The sequence below is a fragment of the Caenorhabditis briggsae genome (genome assembly GCF_000004555.2).
Source record: "Caenorhabditis briggsae complete genome, chrX, whole genome shotgun sequence".
In the NCBI taxonomy this organism is placed as follows: domain Eukaryota; kingdom Metazoa; phylum Nematoda; class Chromadorea; order Rhabditida; family Rhabditidae; genus Caenorhabditis; species Caenorhabditis briggsae.
Genome location: NC_013491.2, coordinates 5,432,566 through 5,444,837, shown reverse-complemented (window position 1 = coordinate 5,444,837; position 12,272 = coordinate 5,432,566). Strand labels below are relative to the sequence as shown.

Genomic DNA, 12,272 nt, shown 5'->3' with positions numbered 1-12,272 from the left:
GCTCACCTCTCCTGACTTGATGTGAGTCAGATGGCTGCGGTCTTGTGATGAGGAGCCAACTTCACGGCAGTACACGTGGACCGAACCATTCACGGGTTTTCCATGGAAATATCTAGGACAACAATGGAATATTGAAGCCGAAAAGGTCAAAAAATGGCACAAGAGAGCAAAAGGGGCTATAGGCTTAAAACTCACTTTGCTTCAATTGTAACTTTGGTGTCATCCAACTGACTATTATCCGTTATAAATCCGTATAACCTATAGTTGGGAAGATCTGAAATTGAGAAAAAAAACTGTTTTCTTTTCATTTTCGAAATTCCCTACCGTAATCCTGAACTTGAAAAATCTTCTCGAAAATCAATATATCATCCATCCGCTTTGTTCCAAGCTCCAATGGCTGTACCTTCACCATCCAATCGCCGAAAAACGTGTGAGATGGGATTTCCAACCTCTCAATTATCATAGAGCTAGTTTCATCGACTTTGGACGTTCTCATCGTTGAAGACTCTACGAATCCTTTTCCATTCTAAAAAATTTCGAAAATTTAAAGACTTGGAAATTTGTGGGAAACAAAACTCACAACTAAACAAATATTGAGATCACCGCGATAAATAGTTCCAGCATGAGTGAGTGGGAGGATTCTTACGTTCACTGGAAATTTCTTTTTTGATTGCTTACAATTTTGTAATAGAAATGCTCACCAATTTCCGACTTTCTGTAGATTGTTTTATCCATATGAATATGCACATTAAATAAGTCTGGACGAACCGGAACATCTTGATCCAATTCGACTTTCCCATCGACCTAAATGTCCGCGAATCATAAATAATAAATTTTGGAAAAAAAATCATTTACTTTTATTTTGATATGAGCCATTGGCTGGCGGGAGCTGGTGTGGAAAGATATTGTTTGAACATCTCCTGAAAATTGAAAATTTTTCAGGTATTCTAAAAATTACAAATACATACCGGTCATTTCTTTATTGGTTTTCTCTCCACCATGCTCAATTTGAACCACTGATTTGACAGATCGTTCCTGGAAAATGGATTTTTTTATTTTTAAAATCCCAGCATTTTGAAACTTCGGAATGTCAGAATTTCAAAATCTCAGAATCCTAGAATCTCAGAATCTCGAGATTTGAATTTTTTTTGTGTTACAAAATCTTGGAGTATTGGAATCAAAAAACTTCGAAATTCGAGATTTTACAAAAATTTTACAATCTCGGAGTGTCAACTTTTAAGAATCTCAAAATTTCGAGAAAAATCAGAATCTCACAACTTATTAATTTCAGATTTTTAAAACGTCAGAACCTCGAATTTTGACCTTTTTCGATTTCGGAACTTCAGAATTTCAGATATTAACAATTCTCCCTTTCCACATCTCAAAAACAAAAAACTCACATTGACTATCGTAATAACATTTTGCTCATGTAGTTTCAAAAACGGTGGCAAGACAATAACCGGGCTGCAAACTTTTCAAATTAACAATAAATTCCAATTTTTTCAAACCCACTTTGTGTAAACCTGACTGATAATAAAAATGAGTAGAATAAATACGGACAATCTCATTGTTCCATTCTTTGTGTGCGTTTTTCGAGATCGTTCAATTTTCCAGCTGCAAAAATTGAAAAGACAGATGAAAAAAAATTTTGTAAAATCAAAAAAATTTCGAAATCAAAAGAGGAAATAAGGAAACGAGAGGGATAGGGTTTGTTCTAAAAAAATGCCGGCGGTGGAAAAGTAAATAATTGTGGACGTCGCAATTGACGAAAAATAGAAAAATAGAGACGACGCAAAGGAAGGAACTATAAGAGGGTATCATTTCGGACAATGCATCATTGTAAGGAAGTGGACGGAAAAATAATAGAGGAACATTTGCCTTTTTTAATCCTTTGGCGAAGGTCAGAAACAAATTGTCTTAATCGGTCTGAAAAGCAACCATGGTTAGTTTTGTACAATGTTTCAGAAATGAAGAGAAAGATAGATGAATAAGAGATACAGATACGCAGGCAGCGATACAAATGATGTAACGGATGGGATTATAGATACGAATCTGGGCAGAACATTGCGCCAATTCGGCGGCGCGTTATGGCTGACGATATAACGGGGAAAATATCTTCTGGAAGATTCGATTGTTGTTGATGGAGATGAAGAGAGTGTGTGTTGGAGGTGATGGGTGCCAAAAAAAGATGTTATCTTGGGATGACATTCTCTATATCTCTTTTCACTCGTGTTCCCGTCAGGCGGGTTAGAGATCTTCTTCTTTCAATTGGTTTGTGTGATTGGCGATCAGTTGTCTCGCCAGTTTTCTCTTACTCTGTTTTTCTCATCTTTCAATTCATCTCAATTATATCTTATTTTTTCAAGATTATTGGATTTTTATAACTTGCGATACTTTTCTATACCAGTGATTCCTGGAGCAAAAATAATTTTTCGAAAAAAATCCTTATTTCCTCTAATATGTAACAAACCGTCAACTTTCAGCTCGATTATTTCTATACCAGTGTAAGATATTAAAATTAGGTCAACTGATAAAATACTGGTGACTTTATGATAGATATATTATCAGTTAAAAAAAATGTTTGATATATTTAACAGGATTCGAGGTAATTAAGTGCAAGGTTGACGGTTGTGGTGGGCTTTTATTGAAGGAAATGCGGTATTAAATTTTGTGAAAAGTTCGAATCTTCTAAATATTTCAAAAAATGAAAAAAAAATCGAAATGAATCTGGAAATCATAAATCTTGGTGAGTCAAAAAATTAAAAAAAAACTTTTTTCAAAAAAATTCTAAACTTCTGAGTTTTTTAATTAGTGAAAAAAGTGAAAGGTCTAATTTCGGTTTTTAAATTCAAAAATCTAATTTTTGTGTTTTAAATGCTTCTTGGAAATTTTAACCTAGCTTGTTAAGTTCATTTCGCACTAAAATCAGAGGAAATAAACTACCGTAAAAGCTCGGAAAGCCCATTTAAGGTGTCTACTCGGAGCTCAATTATGTTGATTCCCGTTGAAAATATCTGAATTTCGTCCACTAATAAATTATTTATCATAACATTACCAATATTTTATTAATAATAATAATTTATTGATTCAGGACTAACAGTCACTTATAAAATCAATGTGTTACAAATTAAACAAATGAGTTAGAAATTATGTTCGTCTAGGAACAGGAAAGAAGATAAATTAACATGACTTTAATTAGTTTTAAAAGAGATGGATGAAATCAAGGGTAGGAACACGGTTTTCGGAAGCGAGTTCCAGCAGGATATAATACGGAGAGTAAGAAATTGAGCAGAAAGTTTTGAAGCATTTTTTAATGTACAGCGAATGTAATATGGGTGGCGTCTTAGATGATTATGATGAAACGGGACAATGAATAGATTATGGGCAATTGAAATTTCCCGGGAAACTAGAGTTTTATACATAAAAACTAGATTGGATAGAAGTGGACGGTACTCTAAGGATTCTAAATTGTGATCACGGAGACAATCAAAGTAGGATATATAGGGATAGTTGAACTTCTTGTAACATCGGAACAGGAAGACTTTTGGACGCCTTCAAGAAGCTTAAATTTTTAATTGACAAATTTTTGCTATCTTTTTCAGGAATCGAGATAATTGAACTCAAGTTTGCCTCAAATCGGACGGTCTTCTTCTAGAGGAAATACCTTAGTTTGTTGAAAAATTTTCAGCTTTTAAAATTTTCAAGAACATTGAAAATGTGAGGGTTAAATTAAATTAAATTTCGTTTTTTTAACTGAGTGCTTCTCAGAAACTTCAATATAGTTTCAAAATAAGTTTTGCATTAAATGGGAAGCTAATCAGTAATAAGTTATATGCAATTCATCGTTTTTAGCTTAAAATTCCAACAAAACTGGCTCACTTAGTACAGAAACCTGAGTACTATTGAAATTTCACTAGAACAAAAAACGGAAAAAAATACGTAGACTAAAAATCCAGACAGAAATCACAGCGAAATGTGTTTATGCAGAGAGCCTGATCTGCAAGCTGGTACAGTCTGGTTCTCCATTTGTTATGAGAAGCGAAGGCATGTGTATATTATCATAGTGCACTAAACTCTCCCACTCAATTTTATAAACAATATGACGTTGTGTGGGATGAGAAAAATGCATGAGAATGACTTTTTGCTGAGAAAAAAGAACATTTCTCAAACATTTTTCGAAAATAAAGAACAATGAGCGATCAATAGGAGGGCGCTCTACCTGTCCATTTGTTTTGTTGCTTAGTATTTGATGGGGAGTAAGAAGAAAATGAGGGAGGTAGTGAAATGACTCATCGATTGGCCAAACTTCACGGCAATTATCGAGAACGTTTTTTTTCTTTTCGGTAGGGTGGTGGTGAAGGAAAGATTTCTAATGGAAGGGTTAATTACTCTAGGAGAAAGTGCTAGAAAAAAAACTAGGAAAAGGGCATCTCTAGGTAATTTGAGATGAAGGAAAAAATCGGGGAAAACCAAGAAGATGAGAAATCGAAATTGAAGAAAGAAAGCGAAAACTGATATGCAATTTCTATTCCCGTCCTGAAAAAAAAAGAAGATCAAAAAACTGGAGGAGACCTCCCTTGTCTCTTTTCTCACTTTTCGATTCATATACAACAGCTGACTAGATGAATCAGGTTCATCTGGTGAACACATGTATATTAAGGTGTGATTATTACTATAGAATGAAATGTTTATTCAATTGATACACTGAATAAATAAATCCTTTTAAATTAGTACAAATTTGTTTGTGGTCAGAGAGAAAAAAATGATTGAGGGAAGGAAAATAGTAAAAAAAATTGAATTGGAACGAGAAAGAACGGGGGCAGACACTGAGCAAACAGAGCTGAGTAACGCTGGTTAAACCAAAGAATCAAGGGGTTGAAGAGAGAAGGTGATAATCTGATTATAATCATCCACAGAAAATTAGACGCAATGAGAGAAAATGGAGGAGAGATCCGTTAATAGAACTCAATTAAAACAATCTTCGAATTTTTTTGGTTTTTTAATGTCAGGAAGAAAAAAAAAATGAACAGAGGGGCTACCGGTATCGTGAAAGTTTTTGAAAAAAATTAGAAATTAGAATTTTACAATCGATGTCTTCTCTTGTACTCCTTGCAGCAAATCTCTGTACATCTTTGGAGCGAGTGGAAGTTATTCAGTGTTCCTTCACATCCACCATATTGGTACTCAACACAGGTATCGGTATTCGCGTCATAACCATATCGCTTTTCAAAGTTATTGCATGGTCCCGAGTCGCGAGCCGAAAGGCAGAAATCCATTGGATCCTAAAATTTATACACTTAATTTGTGTCAGATTTCGGCAATTATTCCATACCTGACAGCAAATGGAGACGTTGAATTCTGAGGACATATGACAGATGAATCCTTCTGGACATCCCTTATCAATTCCGCAGGAGGTTACTGTGGAGCCTTCGATCAGTGGAATTCCATGTGGACAATAGTTTCTATACTCTGGACACGCCTCCATACAAGTGTTTTGGCTAATGAAGTTGTTCTCGTTTCCTGCAACTCCTCCGTAGGTGAATGGAGCGCACCGGTTTTGTTTGCGGTCGAAGAACCATCTTGGCAAGTCTTCAGAACCAGTTCCCTCTTCGACTGCTTGGTCGCATGGGTCGATTTCTAAAAAAGCAATTTTTATAAAATATCTTCCGGGCTAATATGTTGGTAAATAAAATACACAAAAATAAATTCAGTTGAATTCCGGCGTTTTCAGGAGCCCGAAGCTAGGTTGTTATGTTCTCAATCATTTTGAAAACTTTGGAGCGTGTAAAATAAACCTAGATTGAGAAAATTGCATTTTCTCGGCTATTGTAAGAAATGTGATATAACACCACCTGTATTAGAACAACCTCTAATACAACGTAACCCTTGTGAGCTGATTGCAGAGAGCAAAGTGAAGTTTTTTTTATTTGATTACAGAGTAGCAGTGAAATATAAAAATTTCGCACCATTTTTTTACTTTGGTACTCTGTTGATCAAGTTGAAAACACACTTTTCCTACCTCGCATCTTCTCAAAACACCAATCAGAAAAATAGAAAGTCTACGGCGCTATATTGCAGATTTAACTGTGTTTGCCGGTTTCTGAAAAAACACCAAAACCTAGGATTTCTCGAAAGGTTATATGAATGCAGAATTTTCAAACTGGAATGTTTTACACCCAACAAAAAAATTCAAAATGTTTGAAAACTTGACAGCCGAGCTTCAGACCCTTAAAAATGTCCAAAGGCTCGAAAATCCTCTGAAAAATACATCTTGGTATATCTTATTGACTGGTATAGTATAGCTAACTTCCTCACTTCTCTTTGGACAGCACAAAGTGGTCAAAGCACTTGATCCAACGTGGCAGTAGCTGTTCTGTGGACAACTATCCACTCGTTGTCCTCCGGTACACAAGATGCGTTCTCCAGCGGTGTCGACCAACGGATCGCCATAACCGCACGGGTTCATTTCCTTACAAGCTTGTCGGCACGACTGTTTGGTTAGGAAGTTGTTCGAGTTTCCTTTCATTCCCTTGTAAACAAATGGACGACACATTTGAATTCCGCCGTCGAAGAACCAACGCTCGAGCTTTTCGATGCCTTGACCGACCTCAAGTGGTAGGTCACATGGACGACGAGCTGAAAGTATAAGAAACTTGATGAGGGTCAAGTTCAACATTACAAACTTCCAGGACAGCAGTTGGTCGTTTCTGGCGCTCCTCCGACATGACAATAGTATCCGTTTGGACAGGTGTCTTCTCCTCCACAAATCACCGGCTCTTTCTGCAGACTGAGCAGTGGCTCGCCCAAACTGCAAGGGTTTGGAAGTACTGGACACACGAGACCACAATCTTCTCCGGTCAAGAAATTATTGGCATTTCCCTTCTGTCCTTCGTAGGCAAATTCACGACATCTGCGGGTTTCCTTGTCGTAGTAGTATCTGGTGATTGAGAATCCTCCGGTTCCGATAGCAAGTGGCTGTTGGCAAGGGTCACCGTCTGAAATTAATAAAATTGCTTTAAAAAACTAAACTATTGATTTTTTAGTTCCAAAGTGTAGAGATCGAGTCGATCTAAACCTTTTGAAAATTTTGGATAGTGTCGAACAGAGCTAGATTTAAAACTTGGCTTTCACAGATTCATCTACCCACCAACTGCAGAAAGACACCTGCTTTTTCACGTTTTTTTCAGTACAAAATAAGGTGTTTTTCAGAAATGGGCAATTAGCAAAAAAAACTAAAAATTGATTTTTCGATCTCATGGAACGGTAATGTATCAATACTCACGTTTAGGACAACAGTAGTTTTCGGATCCTTCAACTCCAATATGACAGAAATGAGTGGATGGGCATCTCTCATCTGGTGAGCAGAGTTTTGGCTTGGCTCCAATCAATAGCGGCTTTCCACTACCGCATGGATTCTCGAAAACTGGACATACAGTAAGACAGTCTTCCTGGGTCAAGAACATATTTTGATTTCCACCCTCTCCACTGTAGATGAACTTGACGCATTTGTTAAGGTTTTTATCAAAGTGCCATCTGGTCAAATGTGAGTTACCGTATCCCTTGGTCATTGGAAGTTCACAAGTGTTCTGTACAGCTGAGCAACAGACTGTGGTATCTGGTGTGATGCCAACGTGACACCAATGGGAGCTGGGGCATGGGGAACTTGGACTACAGGTACGTGGCTCGTTGGTTGGGGTCATTAGCATTGTTCCAGATCCACATGGATTCTTGCATTCTCTTTTGCACTTCGACTCACATTGTTGTTTGGTGAGGAAGTTGTTTTGGTTTCCCTTGGCTCCGTTGTAAGTGAACGACTTGCACTGGCGGCTACACGACTTGTCAGCTGGGTCCGCATACCATCTGGTGAGATTGCCAGTTCCCTCTCCAGCGAACATCGGGAGAGAACATGGATCTGGAGATGCTCCTGGACAACAAACTGAAGATTCCTTAGTGGCTCCGATGTGGCACCATTGCCCAGCAGAGCAGTCAGTGCTATTGCCGTTGTCCATTCCACATTCCTTCTTTTGAGCATAATTGACAGCCACTGGACATGGATTATCCCATTCTGAAAAATGAGATTTTATGAAAATTTCTAGTCAAATTGATTTTCCTACTTTGACATTTCTCTTGACACTGTGTGTATGACAAAAAGTTGTTCTCGTTTCCCTTGGTTCCCTTGTACATGAACTCGGTGCATCTCTTCGAGAAAGTGTTGTAGTAGAATCGCTTGAGTAGGGCTTTACCTTGGCCAACATTGATGGAGAGTAAGCAAGGATCGGTCACTGTAAAATGAAAATAAACAAAAATTTTGAAAAGGTACTGGGGGAAAAGCGGAGTAGAAAACAAATAGAAATGGACAGCCAGGTACAATAAAGAAAAAAATGCTCACGTCCACTGTTCTCGCAGCAAGCCGTCAGTTCCGGGTTCTCGCCGATATGACAGTAATAGCCGTTCGGACACATGGAGTCATCGTTCGGACCGCAAATAATGCGACTACCGTTCTTATACTTGGCCGCGTTACTGATCTTGCATGGATTTGTCTCATCGGTCACGGTTTCTGAAATGGTTTTGGGTTAGCTGAGCTCTGGAACGGCATATAATTCGGAGGGTACAAGAATTCTGGTGGTCATTGGGGTAAAAACCGATTTAGACGTAAAAATTGTCTATTAGTGGGACAAAATATCTGAAAAATTCGTATTTTGTACTCCCAACTCACTTTCTACCTATTTAAACATCAAATCGTCGTACGCTCCAATACAGTACCAGCTATAATATATATGAAAACGTGTTTTTCACCTAATATTGGGTCATTTTTATCACTTTCAGGGGTCAGCAGCTTGACCGGTGAGTGTCTAAATCAGTTTGAAAGAAAATTTTCAGCTATTTCCCGATTTCTGAAGAAATTATGCTTTTTTCACGTTTTCAGTACAAAAACAAGCAACTAGCTGAAAAACCAGGAGATTTCAAAAAATACTGTGAATGCAAAGTTTTCAATCGAGGTCCGTTTTATGACCTCCAAAATTTTCAAAGTAATCGGAATCTTGACAGCCGAGCTCCAGATTCCGTAAAATGATAAGAATGGCAAATCAATTGAAATAAAATACGTTTTTGTATATCTTATTGATTCTGGAACTCGGAGGGTATGAAAACTTTGGGGTCACTGGAGTACATGCCGATTTGAGGTTACAAAACCCTTGTGTCGGGGGTGCAAATTACTTGAAAAATTCGAATTCTAAGCCCCGAGTTTGGCTTTTGTGTCACTATATCGTTTGTGACCCGTTGTACCTCCGAATCCTTGAACCCTCTTAATTATATGCCCTCTGAAACTGATATGATTAGAATTACTGCACCTGCTTCACATGCATCAACACATTGCGCTTTGGTGACAAAGTTATTAGCATTTCCTCGGATTCCCTTGTACAAAAACCGCCTGCATTCCTTGGCCTGACTATCAAAGTACCATCTAGCAACTAGCTCATCTCCTTCTCCCGTATCTCTACGTTGAGCACATCGGTCTTCAGAAGAAATCAACGGGCAACACGCGGTGGTTGAGAACGAGGCGCCCGTGTGACAGAAGTGATCTTCAGGGCATCCACCGTTCGGTTGGTTCAAGTAGTTACATGAGATTGGAGTGGAGAATTCGTTAAGAAGTGGCTGGCCGACAGCGCATGGGTTGAAGTATTCTGCAAACGTGGGTGGAGGGATGCATTCGGAAGGGAGGGTGGAACTATTATTATTATACTATATCTATTTGTTTGTTTTTATTGACATATAAATTATCTTTTGAGTGCTCTCTCTCTCTCTCTCTCTCTCTGGGTTTTCACGCCAGGTCAGAGAGAGAGCCAATTGAACTATTCAATCACGCCAGACAAATATTAATACATTTTTCGAGGTTGCAAAGGTGGTGGGAGTTACAAAAAACAACTCACTGGCTTTTGTTTGTTTGCGCTCCGGACGCAGGTACTTTGTTGTTGGGGCTACTGTGGTCTCGGGTGCTGGCGTTGGGTCAGTATGGGATGGAGCCATGGATGGAGTGGACTCAGGAGCTGGTGTCTCAAGTGTTGTTGTGGTAGATGGCTGAAAATTTTCAAGATTTCAGGCTAGCCTAGAGACAAATGGGATACCTGGGTGGTAGTCTCTTGTGTTGTTGGAGAAATTGTAATAGGGATTCCAGCAGTTGGTCTTGGATAAGTAATTGGTGGCAAAGTGCTTGGTGGTGGAGTTGGAAGAGTTGGGACTGGCCCTGGATTCACGATTGGGCGAATTGGTCCAGGTTGAGAAGGGATCGTGCGGATTTGTACTTGAAGATTTGGTCGGATGTCTAGAAATGGGAGATTTATGGCTTCCAATGAAAAAAGACTCACTGGTTGGTCTGACATTCCATCGGTATCTAGTCTGCTGATTGCACCTGTTTTGGCAGTTAGTCCTTACTGGATAATACATGGTTCTCTGTTGCTGAGGCTGCATCACCGGACGCATTTGGGGTTGCATATAGTACTAGAAATGTTTTATAAACTCCAATACAGCAAAAAATGATTACCTGTGATAACACAAATGGCACTAAGGTCGCTATGAGGAGCAGCAGTCTCATGGCTTCGCTGAAAAAGTAGGCTTAATATGAATGGGATATCTCGGAAAAAGCTCCCCTCAAAAAGTGCTAGATGAAGGTCAACTTCGTGAAATGAGTGACCGACGGGCCGGAAATGTAAACAGGGTGGTCGGAGCTCGCGGTAGGAGGAGCTCTCGCGGCGTGGGGCGGGTGCTTGATTTGAGGAAGGTCAAAAAATGGCTCGGGTAGAGGTACAAGGTACCGAGATGTAGCTGGACGAGAGGCGAGAGAGGCAGAAAAGGGAGAATTGTGTTGTTAACACATTGCAAGTCGGTTAGCGCGAGTTTGTTAATCTTCAACAAGCTATGCGTAGGAAAAAGATGTTGTGAACGGGTGTTCGGTAGGAAGAATGGATGCAGAATATGGGTATGGAAAGGAGAAGAAACAAATTGGACAAGGATAGGTCATTGTGAGCAAGGTAACAGAAATTTGAGTTTTGATTTGTAAACAACATACAGAAAGTGTACGATTTTTACAGTAATTAAAGTAAACTAGATACCGTGTCTTCAAGCCATCAACTTCGAGATTAATTATCATGGTTCTTTTCAGAGATAGTAAAAAGGGGTAAACTGATAAAATGTTTATCATGATATTACTAATATTTTATCAGTTGACCAATTTTTTATAACTTTCACATGAACCAAAATTATTGAGTTCCAAGTTGAGGTTCCTCTAATAGAAGCCCACACAAACCGTCAATTTTGAACTCGATTATCTCGATGCTTGTGAGAAAAAACATACTGTCGTCAGCTGATAAAATATTGATGATTTAATGATTAATAATTCATCAGTTTGCAAGTATTCGATATCTTGAACAGGAATCGAGAACATTAGCTTTTGTTAGATGCATTTTTAAAGGTGGGGGGACAGGAGATTTTTCGTAGTTTTTTTGTAGCTAGAGTATGCATTCTACCGTCACGGTGTACAACGCTTAATGTCACTCTGCGTACATCTGTCGTCCTCGCCTTTATGTATGCAAACGGGTATGCGTTTTCTCTTTGCACGCGTGGCTCAGTCGGTAGCGGCGCCGCACCCTCAATCATCGCCCTCACAAGTTCAACTCCTCGAGGGGCATCTTTGAACGGAATTTCGAAAACATTATTTTTTTCATGTCCCCCCACCTTTAACACGACATTTATTTTTCGAAAATCTTAATAACTTCATAAAAATGAATCAAACGGCATATAAAAAAAGCCAATTTTGAGCCGAATGAAGTTTCTACAGTAACCCCAAATTTTTATCGTCTTGAATCGGCGATATAAGCATTCAGGCGGGGAATTCCTAGTTTTTAAAAGTTTTGAGAGTTTGTGGGACATTTCGAATACAATTCCAGAGTTTTCGTCCGGAAAACTGTTAAAGATGCCTTATTGCTACCAGCTGAGCTACGAGGACTGTAACTGAGAGGCACCTGAAATTTTTACGATCTAACGACTGTCTTTCAAACTTTTTCCCTGTCTCTTTTTCAAGCAAAACTTTTATTTCCAATATTTTCACAGCTTTCCAATTTTAGAGCCGTTTCCATGATTGCTTTTTAAATTCAGAAATAATTGATCACAGTTTCCTTCGACTATTTCAAACATGCACTTTCCCAGTTTAACCTATGAGCCCAATCGGACGTTTTTCTATTTTCTCTACCACTTCCTCACTGTCCATCTACCGTTTT

General features: G+C 38.6%; 2 protein-coding genes across 2 annotated transcripts; both read right to left on the bottom strand.

Moving 5' to 3' along the window:
- Positions 1–191: 191 nt before the first annotated feature.
- On the bottom strand, positions 192–975 carry CBG17405 (the record flags this gene model as incomplete). The annotated part of the gene is made up of 6 exons (XM_002643969.2): positions 192–274; positions 325–526; positions 581–651; positions 702–804; positions 856–920; positions 969–975. 6 exons carry the CDS (start codon positions 973–975, stop codon positions 192–194), a joined length of 531 nt encoding a protein of 176 aa, XP_002644015.2.
- Positions 976–5,081: 4,106 nt separating this feature from the next.
- Positions 5,082–10,591, bottom strand: CBG17404 (the record flags this gene model as incomplete). Its single annotated transcript, XM_002643968.1, has 12 exons — positions 5,082–5,282; positions 5,333–5,637; positions 6,316–6,636; positions 6,684–6,995; positions 7,283–8,065; positions 8,115–8,282; positions 8,390–8,557; positions 9,351–9,683; positions 9,930–10,077; positions 10,125–10,321; positions 10,365–10,497; positions 10,541–10,591. The coding sequence occupies 12 exons, from the start codon at positions 10,589–10,591 to the stop codon at positions 5,082–5,084; spliced, it is 3,120 nt and encodes a 1,039-aa protein (XP_002644014.1).
- Between the last annotated feature and the right edge of the window lie 1,681 nt (positions 10,592–12,272).